The sequence below is a fragment of the Mixophyes fleayi genome, chromosome 4 (assembly GCF_038048845.1).
Source record: "Mixophyes fleayi isolate aMixFle1 chromosome 4, aMixFle1.hap1, whole genome shotgun sequence".
NCBI lineage: Eukaryota > Metazoa > Chordata > Amphibia > Anura > Limnodynastidae > Mixophyes > Mixophyes fleayi.
In genome coordinates, this window is record NC_134405.1 from 124,000,648 (window position 1) to 124,017,714 (window position 17,067).

Sequence of the window (17,067 nt, forward strand, 5' to 3'; positions counted from 1 at the left end):
GTGGAGGTACTAGAGAACATACAACTGTATACACACACCGATCAGCCACAACATCAAAACCACTGACAAGTGAAGTCAATAACATTATTTTGTTACAATGGCACCTGTCAAAATTAATTTCCCATGTCTAGTGATGTATAAGGGTGGGATATATTAGGCAGTAAGTGAACAGTCAGTTCTTGAAGTTGATGTATTGGAAGTATGAAAATTAGACAAGATCAGAGTGAGTTTGACAAGGGTCAAATTGTGCATTTTTTGTGTGATGTTTCCGGAATGCAGTGGTTAGTATCTACCAAAAATGGTCTAAAGAAGGACAACAGGTTAACCGGCGACAGGATCATGGGTGCCCAATGCTCATTGATGCTCATGGGGAATAAAGGCTAGTACATCTGGTTCAATCCCACAAAAGAGCTACTGTAGCAAAAAAGAGAACAGCAACTATAGAGTCCTCTTCTAAGCATAAAACAAGCACAGCTCAGTGTCCAAACTATACACCATATATTAAGTTAGGGAAGGAGTGCTGTTACTTCTTTCTTCAATACTTTGTTGTTTAAGGTAATATTTACTCTCTCCTGAGACTCCCCAAATGGATCTTCTTTGACAAGGAGGATTCACAGCCAGGATCACCATGAGCACACCATTACCAATTAACAGATAGCCTCTATGTCATTTTATTTGGATGTACATATTTTTAACCTGCTTTGTAATAAAAATTGTTTATTTCAGATATACCTCACTATTATGGCCTATTGGAATATATTCTGTATACTTGAGGTTTCCTTGTACAGTTCTCCTCAATGGATCCACCAATTTCAGAGAAAAAAAAGTTTAACATATTTTCATTAAGTACAATAAGGACTTGGGATGACCACCTGCAACCGCCTATTATCAAGTGCTTTTTCTGGTAGTACATGGACTGTATTTCTTTACCTAATTAGCAAAGTCCTCTTTATACATAGAAAAAGCCTGACAAGCAAAGGGTTTAAGAAGACCGTCACCCTCTTCATATAAGTGATAATCAATAGGATATGTCCATATATTCATTACGTCAACCTTTCAATATAAAGACCACACAGTTAATGTAACTAGCGACTGTTTTTTTTAGATATACTTTTTACCTACAACTCAAGATTGAACAAACATATTAAATATATCTTTGTAGTACCTATTCCCAGTTCACCATTACTGTATAACTATAGGATGCCCTGGCATTTTAACTATGTAAAACATGTTTCCAATTTAAACGTAAGGACTGGCAGTGGTTTTCCTTTTTTAGACAATTAGAATTTCTCTCTTTTAAACATGATGGTAGAAATGAGTTCGTAGAGAATCTCTACCTGTAAGCACAACACTGCAGAAAATACATTTTTAGTGTATATAGTTCCCCCCACAGTTTATTGTGACACACTGCATTTAAAAAGAAAGTAAATTATCTATATTATACTGTTAAAATGAGTTGGAATTATCAGACTTGCTTGGATCCACAGTAAAGAATCCAAAGTGATGGCTTGACTTTTAAATCACAAGAAGCGTATTTAATATGCTCCATGAAAAGCTTCATGGGTAATTTTATTGCAGCCTGAGCGAGAGACAGTTTTTCGAATGCATGGTGGTTCATTAGCATTTTCGTTTTCAGAGTCACTATATCTGCATCTAAAGTGTGCTCTAGTAGCTGACAGAATGTTGTAGATTAATTGGATTTAATTTAACCATTTACTTGTCAAGAAGCCACTTACCTGTATATCAAATGTTCTAGTACAAAACCGCTGTGAAGGTTTAACATCATCAGCCTACTTCCCACCCCACTAAAAATAAAACCAAATAACATATCAGGCGCGAACGCAGGGGGGGTTTCTGGGTCTCCAGAAACCCCTCCCCTCCGCTAAAAAAGTGCCCTACATAGCGGCACTGTATTATACAGCAGCCGCGGCGCTGTCTAAGAAGCACTGCCACGGACGCTTCTTTGACAGGGCCGAGACTGCTGTAAAGTACAGTGCTGCCGAAACGGAGCAGCTGCACATGCGCGGGCTCGTGGCAGCTCTTGGTTTTTTTTTGGGGGGGGGGGGGGGTGGAGGGGAAACCCCCCCTTAAAAATCCTCCATGTGCCCCTGCATATACACACATATGTACATAGAAACAAAAGTTGGTAAATTTAATTTTCAATGTTTCTGTGGGTGGCAACTTCACATCAAAATATGCAATACTAATACAGAATTTATATCCATTTGAAATGTAATATAACACTTTCATGTCCCCCCAATGCTCAACATATTGGACACTCAAGAATCAAAACTCACGGGCGCCAATGGAACTAGTAACTGTTCAACTAACAGCATCTGGAACTTATGTGTATTGTAAACTTGCTGTTTACAGGCACAACATGTAGAACTAGGGTACAGTTCTCATTGTGCCACACAAGTGTTAAGATTAAAGAAAACAAAAATGTACAGCAAGCAGAGTTGAACAGCGCTGTAGCAGCTGCATGAGTGACTACAATTACATTTACGCCACAAAGAAGTGCACTTCTGTTCTGTTTTCACCCAAAAGTTTTTTTACAGCTTTTATTCTCAAACAGGGAACTTAACTTATGCCTTTATCACAGAATGTTAATGAAATTACTCTAAAATCAAATGTCAATCAGCACCACCCCCCCCCCCACCTCCCACCAAAAGGTTCTGCATATGATGTAACAAATTTCCCGATTTTTCTTTAGAAATAGAAGAATTTACCAGCAGAGGAGAATAGCTAAAGAAAAGAAGTTAAAAGAAAAGCTAAAATAATTAAATATATGGGTTATATCAGTAATTCATATATGCAGAGATAATAATAATTTTAGTAATAGCTTCTGTATATAACTATGCCATAAGTTCTATATGAAGTTCTATATGAAGACCTGTCTATAAAGTTTATTTTCATCTAATTTATGATGAAAAGTTCACCAGGGTGAAGGGGGGTTGGTAGGCAGCAGTAAGAGAACTTTTACCACTTTGCAAGCCAGTCCACAGAGCCTCTGCACATGTGTGTAACAGGATGCTGGCTAGCACATGCGCACTGAAACCGGAAGACCGGACGTTGGCTGCCAGTTCCAGGTTCAGCAAATATAAAAAAAAAAATAAGTTTTTATATTAAAAGGAAAAAGTAAATAAGAAAAAAATCAGTTTCTTTATTTAAAACTGATCTAATTTTCTAATAATGCATAATAATACAATAATCCCAATAGGGCATTTCTCCTTGCCTGCCCCTGGCTACTCGTACCATCGATGTCCTTTATTAAAAATGCTCCTTCTTTCTAGTTATCAGCCTTAACAGTACTACATTATTAAGGAGGGGAGAGCTCTTTCTCTTTTACGTACAAAGTGTACTGCCACCTAGACTTGAATACTTACCAATTTCCCCCACACACTTTTCAAATTGTTTTCAAACTCCTATGATGCCACATTAGATTAGTATGAGGACAAACTAGTCAGCGTTATCCCAGGCAGAAACGGGTGACCGGACTATGAACGTATGGGAGCTATACAGTGAATAATAGGCCGGTACCAATGTAGAGACATAAGGGTCCATATATCAACAATTATACTAATATAAATATTATATATACAGTGGTTGAAGTGGGGTGGCATACAGTAGTATGCCATCATACCAACGCCTTCATTGTAAAACGATCAAATTTGCTTACATTTTCCATACCTCCGCTTATAAATCTCCACTTTGACAACTGTATACACACACACACCGATCAGCCACAACATCAAAATCACAAGTGACAAGTGAAGTGAAAAACATTGATTATCTTGTTGCAATGGCATCTGTCAAAATCAATATCCTATGTATAGTGATGCATAGGGGTGGGATATATTAGGCAGCAAGTGAACAGTCAGTTCTTGAAGTTGATGTGTTGAAAGCAAGAAAAATAAGCAGGATCTGAGTGGCTTTGACAAGGGCCAAATTGTGATGACTAGATGACTGGGTCAGATAATTCCCAAAACGGCAGGTCTTGTGTGGTGTTTCCTGTATTCAGTCATTAGTACCTAGCAAAAATGGTCCAAAGAAGGACAAGCGGTTAACTGGCAACAGGATCAAGAGTCCCCAATGCTCGTTAATTCTCGTGGGGATGAAGGCTAATACACTTGGTCTAATACCACAAAAGAGCTACTGTAGTACAAGTTGCTGAAAAGTTAATTCTGGCTATGATAGAAAGGTGTCAGTATACACAGTGTATTGCTGCTTGCTGTGTAGCCCATGATGACCCTTGACCCCACTGAAAGTGACTACAATGGGCACAGGAGCGCCAGAACTGGACCATGAAGCACCGGAAGGTGGTGCCCTGGTCTGATGATTCTCGCTTTTTTTTACATTATGTGGACGGCCGTGTGCGTGTGTGCTGTTTACTTGGGGGAAGAGATGGCACCAGGATGCACTATGGGAAGAAGGCAAGCTGGCGGAGGTAGTGCAATGCTCTGGGAGATGTTCTGCTGGGAAACTTTGGGTCCTAGCATTCATGTGGATTTAATTTTGACACATATTATTATTATTATCATTTATTTGTTAGGCGCCACAAGATTTCCGCAGCGCTGTACACAGTACAAACAGTAGACTATACAGGGTGAAACAGTACAGAACAATAAACAAAAATACCAATACTTCAGAAACTCTAGGCAGGCTGATACAATAAGCACAGAGCAGAAAAACAGGTGAGGGGACAGGAGGGAAGAGGGCCCTGCTCATGCGAGCTTACATCCTAAAAGAGGTTTGACAGAACAGGCACAAGGGGAGCCAGAAGAGAGAAGGGAGAGCAAGTGGAGGAGGTGAGGTGGTTAAGTAGATGGTTGGTAGGCTTTGCGGAAGAGGTGAGTTTTCAGTGCACGTTTGAAGCAGCACAAAGTAGGAGAGAGATGGATGGAACGAGGGAGGTTGTTCCAGTGAAGGGGGGCTGCACGGGAAAAGTCTTGGATTCTGGAGTGGGAAGAAGTGATCAGAGAGGAGGAGAGGCGGTGATCATTGGATGAGCGCAGGGAGCGGGCCAGAGTGTGTATGGAGAGGAGGTTGGAGATGTAGGGAGCAGTAGAGAGTGGGAGCCTTGTAAGTGGTTGTGAGGAGCTTGAAAAGTATTCTATAGGGGAAGGGAAGCCAGTGTAGGGCGAGGGAGAGAGGGGAGGCAGAGGAGGAGCGGCGTGAGAGGAAGATGAGTCTTGCAGCTGCATTGAGTATAGAGCGGAGGGGGGAGAGATGGGAGTGGGGAGGCCAGTGAGGAGGAGGTTGCAATAATCCAGACGGGAGATGAGTGCATGGATGATAGTTTTGATGGCATCCTGAGAGAGGAAGGGACGGATGCGGGCGATGTTGCGTAGTTGGAAGCGATAGACTGGACAAGGTAATGAATGTGGGGGGCAAAAGAGAGAGACCACTAAAGGTATCCTGTGGTATTTGGCACCAAGTACTACCTACCTACCTAAACATTTTCAGACCAAGTACGCCTTTCGTCGCAACAGTATTCACTGATCTCAGTGGCCTCTATCAGCAGGGTAATGCTCCCTGCCACACTGCAAAAGTTGTTCAGGAATGAGAAACATGACAGAGTTTAAGGTGTTGACTTGGCCTCCAAATTCCCCAGATCTAAATTCAATCAAGCATCTGTGGGATGTGTTGGAAAAACAAGTCTGAGCTATGGAGGCCCCACTTCACAACTTACAGGACTTAAAAGGATCTGCTACTATCGTCTTGGTGCCAGATACCACAGGATACCTTTAGTGGTCTTGTGGAGTATATGCCTGGACGTGTCAGAGCTGTTTAGGCAGCACAAGGGGGACCTACACAATATTAGGCAGGCGGTTTTACTGTTGTGGTTGATTGGTGTACACCTTAATGATAGCATTAATATTTATCTTAAATCTATGGTCTCGCTCCTTCAGGCAATCCTTTCTAATCTTTCAGGCTTTGGTAACTTAAGATTACATCTTTTTATACTGCTCTATGCATCATTAAGCATGTTTGGAAAGAAAGGGAGAACAAGAATAGAGATAACTTTCTTTTGTATAAGTATGGCTATTACATCTTTTAAGAAAGCATCTCTTTTTATTTTATTTAGCATGTTCCACTTTCTATTCTTGCACAAGCCAGTTATTTCCGTTTTATGTGTGCTAGTCTATTCTCTACAATGATAATGAACGGGGGCAAAGGTAGGATCTCACTCATTGGCCAAATTGACATAGTAAGTAGCCTAGAGGGTTTTGAATGTCCTTTAAAACACATAAATATTTTATATCTATGTCTTCCATACCAGTACAGTTCTACATCACAATAAAGTTCATGCCATCTGGAAGTACCAATTCAAATTTGTAGGTGTCATCATCTAAGTAATGTACTTTTAGGGTTATAGGTCCATCATTTTAGACAATGTTCAAACAAATAATTTTTCTTTTACAGAAAGAGGTAATGCTAGCAATATATCACTATACATAGGAATCTGATTTTGTGCTTAGAAAACGGCAAGCTAAGACAGTATCTTTAAAACTGAATAAAACAAGCTTTCAGTGTAAAGATAAAACTTTACTGAGCAATTTGTAAAATCAATTGCAAAGTTCTGTTACAAGGCAACAGATTAAAACAAAACTCAATTAGTAGGTCAAAAGTTAAAATGTATACTGCATCAATGGATATATGACCAACTTCCTGCTATCTCTTTATTTAAAGCTAAACTACCCTTTGTATTCCGGATGGATCGGCATCATTACAGAAAGAATCTCACTGTCACTCACCGGACTGTGAGTGCTACTTCTCGTGTATTTAGGAACCGTGGCCGTCCGCCATCCTGAGGGTCTGCGCATGTGCAGCCCTTTCAAGCCTTCAGTATCTGTTGCTTTTCATTAATTGGCTGATCAGGCAACACTCCCTATTTAAAGCACCTGTGGTCAATACCTCGTTGCCTGATCTTGGAGTCTCATTCCCATGAGCCTCTGAAGGTGTTCCAGTGTTTCCTCGTGTATTCAGCTCCTGCTGATTCCTGTTATTTCTATTGTGGTTTCCAGACCACTTCAACTCTCCTGTGTTCATCGTGTCTGCACCAGCTGATTCCTATCCGCTGCCTCCGTTGTTTCTACAGAGTTCCTACTCACTTCAACTCTCCTGTGTTCATCGTGTCTGCACCAGCTGATTCCTATCCGCTGCCTCCGTTGTTTCTACAGAGTTCCTACTCACTTCAACTCTCCTGTGTTCATCGTGTCTACACCAGCTGATTCCTATCCGCTGCCTCCGTTGCATCTACAGAGTTCCTGCTCACCTCAACTCCCCGGTGTTCATCGTGTCTGCAGCCAGCTGATTCCTATCCGCTGCCTCCGTTGCTTCTACAGAGTTCCAGCTCATCTCAACTCTCCTGTGTTCATCGGGTCAGCGCTCCGCTGCTTCCATCTCTGCTACTGGAGTTCAGACCACCTCAACTCTCCCGTGTTCTTCATGTTCCAGTTCCATTTACTACTGCTTCCAGAGTATTGCCTCGTTCATGCTGGATTACCTGCCGTGCGCTGCACCAACTTGATTACCGCTTCCACCTTCCAGTGGTCTCTCCTCCTGCCGGCCTTCAGCCGTTCAGGTATCCCTGCACGTCTCTCTGACAGCCTGCTCTCCTGAACCGCGGTATGCATACTTCTCATTGACTTTGCTTGTGTATTGCATATCTAGCTGGACTGAGTTGTGTTCTCCTCCGGAGTCCTCTATCCACTGAGACTATCGCTACCATTGACTTTGTTTCCTATTTTTCCTGGATTGTTATTGTGACTTTGTATACTTTAGCAGTGCTGCTCTGTTATCATTGTATTGTGATATCATCGTGGGATCAAGTTCTGTGTGCCCGTGTATACTCTGCATAGCATTCATCTCCTCGTGCCCTCCTCACATATATATTGCAGTGGTACAACTTGCTATATGCAGACCACTGATTCCTGTTCCCTGTGACACCAGTTTCAAGTATCCTCTCACATAGCAGTGGTACAACTTGCTATACGCAGACCACTGACTTCCCTGTTATCTACCTTCACCTGGATTCCATTCCTTCACCTAGACAGCGGTACAACTTGCTATACGCAGACCGCTGACTCTCACTACCTCCTCGCTACCTCTGGACATTCCTCCTCAATATAGCAGTGGTACAACTTGCTATACGCAGACCACTGACTATCCTCACGTTTCCTTGTCCATCTAGTTCCTCGTGTACAGTCATATACTCATTACCAGTGCTGCTAGTCATAGACTTTCCCCGAGCATTCTCTTACCATCTGCTGTTCCTCCTGTTCCGTTGTCACCCTGCTACCAGAGTACCTATTGCCATCTATATTACTCTGGTAAGCCATCATCTGGTGATTTCCTGGGCAAAGACTCCTAGTGCCCGTGACACTCACACTGAAAAACTCTTTATAATATGGGAAAGCTTTATCATTTATTTACCAGACATCACACAACGCCTTATTTATCATTGCTTTAAACATACTGCCTGATATGAAACATGTTTGTTGTTAGAAGATCCCTAAATGTTAACAATTTTCACCGCACCAAGTTGAACCCCTTATATGTTGAAGAGATCTATATATCTCATAAGGTGGGGAGGTGCTCCTACACATTGCCAATATACATATTGAAAAAAGGAAAAAAGAAGAAGGGGGGGGGGAAGGGAAAATGTGTATATAGGGCACTCTTTTAAGATTCAGTATATAGAGTCAATTTCTGTTAAAAGTAATATCTTTATTTTAATATTTAATAATATTAAAATAAAGATATTACTTTTAACAGAAATTGACTCTATATACTGAATCTTAAAAGAGTGCCCTATATACACATTTTCCCTTTCCCCCCCCCTTCTTCTTTTTTCCTTTTTTCAATATGTTGTTAGAAGATCCCCTGATACTATTGGATGACCTAGCCTGAACTGACCCATTGCTTATGTTATGTCCCAGCACCCCCTTTTTCTACACATTGTTTAATTGTCTTCTTTTGTAAGTGCTACTGTATTGTATGGGTTGGGTAGCCGTCTATCCCTGATTTGCTTGGAGACTCTACGCGAATTTTGAGCCTTATCCACGCATGGAACTTTCGCTGCAACTTGCTTATGCTCTATATGATGCTTGATTATTATGTTTTGTTGCGGCTTTGTTTTTAGAACTGCAATACATGTCAATGTCTTGACTGCCTTATATGCTTTGAATTGTATTCTTTGTCCTCCACTTATTTTACTTTTTACTCCAATAAAAATAAAAATGTCAAACGTTAATATTAACAATTTACAAATGAAAAACAGTGTGATTCAAATTATCTTTATTGAATTGCAGCTACCGATATATTAGAAAATAATGTATATGTGCTTAGATTATAATTTCACTTCCAAAAATATTTAGTAAAACACATGCACTAACACCATGTAGATGTCCAGTAGTACCACTTATTTTGTAATGTACAACAAACCCCTCTGATCAGAAAATTGTTTTTACACCTAGATAGTTTCCAAGGATATAATCTTTCACCCCCTTTCAGGGAACAAAACACAAACTCAACGACAACTTTATAACAACAGAAAGTGAGAATTAATTTTTTTCGATCTCAAAACCCACCATTGGTGTCTTCAAGGCTGCTCTGAGATGGTAAGTGTGGAGAAGATGGAGGCTGCTGAGAGGCATCACTTTCTTGGGTGGCTGTACTGCTATCCAGCTGTCCCACTGGTGGAGGCCAAGGAAGATCTTTGATTACTTTAATCTCAACTGATTACCACATCAGCAGAAGAGATATGAAGGAAGACCGGTAAAAAGACAAAGAAGGAACAAAGACAGGTATAGTTTGAGAATAGGCAGAGCGTGTCCCACACCACAAGAACAAAAAGTAGCCCCAACAGGTTTCTAGAAAATGAAAAACAACAATAACAAAACAAACAAAAAAGGGTGGATGCAGATTAGTTGAATCATCTCATATGAAGCCTTAATGCATCAGTTCTGATAGGTGTAATGATATATATCATAGGCTGTTGTTGAAATATTCATGGATTCATTTTAAAATCTAATCTTATGTTGGTTCTGGCTATAACTGTCAGCCTACTTGCCATTTGCCTGGGGAAGCTACAATTACAATTGTAATGTCCTTTATCCACTGCAGTCCTATTTTCTTAGTGTGGTTGACCCTTTTTATTATGCTTTTCAATATTTTTAACATTGTAACCTAAGTGGAAAGCTTACCATGTTTTATATGATGACTTCTATACTGAGCAGCTGCATGGTTACATCCATCAACAATCTAATAACATTACTGGAACTACAATGCAGTCCCCTCAGTGCTTATGGAATCATTGAGCAGCACAGAGTGAAACTGAGCTCCACACCATTATCAACTTAAATAGAATCATAGTCAGGTCTACTAGTGTTTAGAGATGAAAAATGGCCCATTCCATAGAGACTTTAGGTAACACCTTCATATTAATTCATACTGAACCACAGAAGAAATAATATACCAAGATATCCTTCCTTTAATATTCAATAACAGAAGTCCGGTACAATTCACACAAATATGTAAAGGATACTTGAAAGTCAGTCACAATTCTATATAGTTTTGCACAGGGTGTCAACTTAATCTGTTCCTTGGACACAAGTAATACATGTGCTACTTTTACCAAATAGCAGCCCGATCCATTTGTCTACAACAATTACAGAGAGGGATTGCCAGGATTATCCTACAGGAGGACATGGATCGACAAATAATGGGTTGTGATCTGCAATTTCCTTTCCATACTGCTGTAGGCATGTGGGCTGGTGCTGCTTTACTATGGGTGTCTTGGGTTTGACAGACAGAAAACACAGGTTGTCTTCCAGCTAAATGTATATTGCACAGAAACAATTATAAAGAACAAACAAGTTGGCAGTGACATTTCCTTTCCCATAGCATAGCTATTAAATACAGTTTATGTAGTGCTTCACTCATATTTTTCACCATCACATCTTGCCTATTTTCCTTACATATTGTAATTCCACAAACCTACCAACCTTTTTGTCTTCAAAATAAAGAGCCTTTCTGTGTGCCTGTCAAGTCACACAACTAAATGGTCGTTCAATACAGAAGTCCTTGGTGGCTAGGTTTATTTTTAGGAAATCACATTTTATTCTGGCTCAGAAACATTCTGATTAACTCAGCTGGGAATGCTTAATTAATGTATGCAGAGCTGCCATTTCTGCACTAGGAGATGACAGAACAAAAACAAAACAATACAGTTGATGTCACCCCATGAATGTAAGGAAAAGTGTTGCTCTAAAATTACATAACAGGGTTAAATGATATAAAACATTGTTTAGAGGGAATAAGTAGTGCACAGTCTGTGAATCAGAAGTGGAGCATTCAGCAGTCTGTGACTGTGTAATCAGAAACAATTTAACAAGCTATGATTCATCTTCCATCATGAAAAAGTTCCCAATTACACAACACCTTGGCTGATCTTAACCCTTTGTTGCCAAATATGCTTTCAGCCTGATGCCAAAGAGAAACAGTTTGCATGTTCTGGTCTTTTTTTTTATTTTATTTTAAATAGGTTTTGACCTTCCGATGACTGCTTAAATGGCTTGTTCATACCCTGCTACAACTTTTACTAAATATATTGTTTTATCTTGTAACTTCCTTATGAGTTTTAACCATGTACTTCAAATCATGCAGGATTATTAATTGCCTTTCTGTGGGATATGAAGCAAATCTGTGATATGGTGACAATTATATCCAATGCAGAGGGCACTAGAGATCTGTGGCCATCGCCAACAGTACTGCTTGCATCAGTCAAGTGAGCAAGATTAGTATAGAGCAGAGCATCCTGGGACTGTACGGAGCCTCATGTAAACTTTGTCCAAGATCAGTAAAACACCATATTACATCTTAAAACTAGTATTATGTTCACTGTGTTAAGTATTTGGTGTTTTTCTTCCTTAAAGTCATCTAAAGGTAGAACATTCCTTTAACACACAAACAGGTAAACCAGGAAAAGATCCACAATGTTAAAAACATTTTTCAACAAGACCTACTTAACCTGTAAGACAACTATCTGCATAAAAGTAACACCGGGCTACAAAACACTAGCAGTATTAAACTCTGCATTTACCTCTCCATTATAATCTATATAGAGCTGCAGAACGCTCATGTGGAGCTGTTAAACAATCATGGCACAGTAATCTAGAATATACAGTCATTATATTGGGAGGGAAAAGTAGAGATTAAAAGCTACATTTCTTTACCTACAATACACCAGCTCTGTGTGACATTGCCCTGACTTTCCAATTGCACTAACAATTGCAGAAATAAATCATTTCTCGTTAGGGGTGTGATGAACATTAGTCATTTCAAGTGAAAGCTGGAAATGGGTGGGAAAACATGAGCAGAACAAAATGTGCTGAAAGCAGACATTTTAAAACTATTCTGCAAAATATTACCCATTTGGCTGCAAAATGTAAGAGTTTCCAGTCCTACCGCAGCCACACAGTACAACAGAATGAACTGACCATGGTCATCGACCCAAAGTAATTTATCTATCTATCTATCTATCTATATCTATACACTGGGCAGCTACCTCATGGGTGTGTTGGAAGAGCTGCTAAACTCTTAACTATTTTCATAACGTTGACAGTTACATCCAACTCATTGATAACTTAAAAACTTGAAGATTTAAAACCTGAGCAATGCTGGGGATTTCTGGTAATATATCTATCTATCATATATATATATATATATTACAAATGGTACATTTTAAATGGTACATTTGAACAGTTATTGCTTAATATTTGCATTATATATAAATATAAAGGTAAACAAAAAGCGTGGTAGTCATTACCGCAAGTACGAGAATGCCGACAAGAGTTTCCCCGACATGGATAGCGCAAACCTGTAATTGACAACAGCCTGGTAATCCCGACTGTTTCAGAAACACACCTCCAAGAACCACAACGAATGAAGATCACAGCACCACATAATGACGTCACTTTGAAGGGCGATACCATTATTTCTGCAATTAGGGGCCAATGCATGGAGGTGGTGGCTGTAAATGTAGAAAGCTCGGTAAAAAAAAACATTGTCCAGCTGGTGCCTCCTTGCATGACCGAAATACATTCCGATTTATTACTGAAGATTAAAGAAATGTACAGTATTTTCAGGTGTAATTAATACGTTGCATTGTAAAATGTCATTTGTGGATTAAGCAGATCTTTGTGGGTTAGTGATTTGGAGTGTGTGGCTAATCATTTGGAAGGACAGGCAGTTATTTGCTATTGGGCCCAATGGTTTTTAGTTACACTCCTGAGGAATAATACACCTTTGAATATTATGTCATTGTATGTGAAAGATCTAGACCTCAAAAGCTCTGGAACTTGGAAGGAAGCTCCATTTGACCCTGCTCAAACCCACCAAACAAAGAAAAAAATAAGCTGCAGTGCAAAACCTGGTTTTCTAATCTTGTAACATTACTTGACTGTGTTAGTATTCTCTTACAGGTTTTATACCATGTGCATCACTGTGGTAAGAGGGATGCTTTTGTTTATCTTTTCCAGGATTATAGACAGATAAGAGTGTCAGGGGTCCTATTGCTAACTGCACCTAAACTTTTATAGAGTTTTGCCTCCACGTGGGTGGGGTAGAGAATTTGTAAAATGATTCTCATTGTGGACCTCACAGTCATTTTCATTTCAATACTGATTATAGATATATATATATATATATATATATATATATATATATATATACACTGATAAGCTGACATAACAAAACCCGCAATTGGCAATATTTTATATACTTTGGTCAGCAATTCAAAGCGAATCCATAAAAAATGATTCATGTCGAATCAAACATGAATAGATTTTTGTTTTTTTGCTTCATACATCATGTGGTTTAATACCGTGCACATGTTGTGTAGAGGGTGTGAGTGGCCCAATGCCTGACACTGAAAATGCCTATTCATTGCCATCTGCCTAAATTATTGTCCATATTGAGCAAATACTCCAACTACTACTATTTTTTTCAAAACTAAGACAGCTTAATTTTTGTAGAATAGACCTAATGACTGATAATGGCCATTAAGTGCTCATGTTATTAATATAACAGAAAAAATATGTGTAGCACTGAAAGCACTATATTCATTAAATATGTATACTTTACTATTTAATATATTTTTAAAATTAAGGATTGCTGCTAGACACATATACCCCATATGTCCACAATTGAGAAGCCTGATTGACAATTTCAAAGCAGGAAGAAATATATTACAACTTGAGGTAGGTTTGTATCAGCCCCAAAATATATGTGTGTAATATAATATAAATTATGTATATATATATATATATTTTAAAAAGGTCATTACTGTTTAAACATAGAACAGCATTTGATTACAGAACCACTTGGCCCATCTAGTCTGCCTTCTATGGTAACCTCAAGACCTATTTGATTCTTCATTCTTTGTAAGGATATCCTTATGTGTATCCCAAGCATGATTAAACTGCTCTACAGTATTAGCCTCTACCACTTCTGATGGGAGGATATTCCACTTATCCACTACCCTTTCTGTGAAGTAGTTTTCCCTCAAATTTCCTCTGAACCTCCTTCGTCCAGTATCAGTGCACGTCCTCGTGTTCTAGTATTTCTCTTCCTTGGAAGAATGTTCCTCTTCTGAACCTTATTAAAACCCTTGATATATATATTATAAATTTCTATCATGCTCCCCCTTTCCCTTCTTTACTCCAAACTATACATATTAAGATCTTTTTGTCTTTCTGGGTACATTTTGTGATGTAGGCCTTGCACTATTTTAGTTGCCCTTCTTTGTACGGTCTCTAATGTATTTATCGCCTTCTGGAGATATGGCCTCCAGAACTGAACACAGTATTCTAGATGAGGCCGTACCAATGACCTATACGGTGTCATTATTACTTCCTTCTTTCTACTATTGATTCCTCCTTCTATGCAACCAAGCATCTGACTTGCCTTTCTCATTGATCTGTTGCATTGCTTAACTGCGTTTGAATCACCTGAAATAGTAACTTCTAAATCCCTTTCCTCCTCAGTAGTTTCCATTATTATGCCATTAATGTTATATTTAGCCTTTGGGTTTTTGAGACCCATTTGCTTAATTTTGCATTTTTTGGCATTAAACTGTAGTTGCCACTCTCTTGACCGTGCATGTAGTCTAGCTAGATCAATCATCATTTGTTTTACCTGGGGGTAAATGTATTAAGCTGCAATTTTGCATTTCCAGCAATTTTCTCGGGGGAGTTTAAAATCACTGATTTATTAACCAGAAATTTGATGTAAAATCAAAAGAAGTGTTTTTTTCAAAATCGCCATTCTCAAAACCGCTGCAAATCGCAATCCCGACTTTTTCCCACTCTAGCTATACAAATCACCAAAAGTATGAAGCTGCAATTTTGCAAACTTGCCCGAGTTTGAATTCAAAACCGCCATATACAAGACACTGCTTTCTACAGGCGAGATTGCCAAACACATCTCTGTTACACTGCAGGGCAATGTTAATATAACAGGAGGCACAATGGAAGTTTAAATAAATCATGTTTTTTGTTTGAAAGGGGCAAAAATGATTATGAATGTTCATACCGGGGAAAATTTATTTTAAGAATAAATAAGTCGCCAAAATTAATTATAGATTGTATGCAAGTGTGTTTTTTGTTTTTTATTTAATACAGTACCTTACTATTTCATCACCAGTGGGGCAATATATATTTTTTTATGATATTGCAACACTTTATATTTCCAGATTGGGTCACCATTTAAAGTACAGACTTGTGACACAACAAGTGCTCATGTGCATGCTGACACTTGTGGTGCAACAAGTATGTACTTTTAATGGTGTCCCCATCAGGAAATTTTAAGGGCTACCATATTATAAAAATATAAATATTGCCCAACTGGTGATGAAATATTAAGCCACTGTAATATAATAAAACAAAAATCCCTTCCATATAATCATTAAATTTGGCCCACTAAATTATTCATAAAATGCTTTGTCCCCCGTAAGAAAATTAATAATCATTTTTGCACCTCTACAACAAAAATCATGTTTTATTTAAACTTCCATTGTGCCTCCTGTTAGTTTAAACTACATGCTTTTATTTCTGTTCAATCTCGGGCGAGTTTCAGTCTCTGTTGAAACTCGGGTGAGTTTGTGTTTGATCACCGGCAAATTGAACTACAACACGGAAGAGATAGGGGTTCTAAAATGGACACAAATTACAAGAGATTTGAATTTAGAAAGTGAAAATCGCTAATGCATATGGCGATTTAGCACTTAAAATCGCCATTTATCTCTAGCGATTTGCGGCGGTATTTCACACATTCAGACATTTAACCCTGGCGTGTCTATCCATTTGCATTTGTGTCATCTGCAAAAAGGCATACTTTCCCTATAATACCATTTGCAATGTCACCAATAAAGATATTAAAAAGCACTGGTTCAAGTATGGATCCCTGGGGAACACCACTAGTATCCTTTCTAACATTTCCCTCTTGTGAATGCATTACAACAGGGACAAGCTACATTACCCCCACCCCCCAAACCCTTGATCTATTAGTCACCCAATCAAAAAAGTCAATAAGATTTGTTTGACATGATCTCCCCCCAGTAAATCCATGCTGTTTGGGATCCTGTAGGTTACTGGATTTGAGATATTCTGCAACTCTTTATTTTAAGAGTGTTTCCATCAATTTCCCTACTACTGATGTTAGGCTCACTGGTCTGTAGTTGCTCGCCTCTTCCTTGTTTCCACTTTTATGCAGTGGGACTACATTTGCTCTTTTCCAGTCCTCTAAAATTACCTCTGTAGCTAGTGACTGATTGAATAATTATGTTAATGTTAATAACCAGCACCCCTTTAAGCTCTTTTAGTATCCTTGGATGTATCCCATCTGGACCCATTGATTTATCCACTTTCAGCTTTGAGAATTCTGTTAGGACATTCTCCTCTCTAAATGTTTACATATAACTCCATGCAAATTTCATTCCAGCAAGTACCGGTTACACATACAATGCATAGAGGTGGGTAGTTTTAGATGTTATAAACTAAC

The 17,067-nt window shown here is 38.9% G+C and overlaps 1 protein-coding gene across 3 annotated transcripts in view; it reads right to left on the minus strand.

The window, feature by feature from the left end:
- SHF (Src homology 2 domain containing F) overlaps nucleotides 1-17,067 on the minus strand; it is a 234,886-nt gene that overhangs the window by 50,600 nt on the left and 167,219 nt on the right. Inside the window, exon 4 of one of the 3 annotated variants that reach the window (XM_075208128.1) lies at nucleotides 9,597-9,701. The exons of 1 other annotated variant lie outside the window; for it this stretch is intronic. In XM_075208128.1, the coding sequence (XP_075064229.1) occupies nucleotides 9,597-9,701 (105 nt within the window). Of the gene's footprint in view, nucleotides 1-9,596; nucleotides 9,744-17,067 lie in introns of all 3 variants that reach the window. One more of the 3 variants, XM_075208127.1, reaches the window with a different exon arrangement.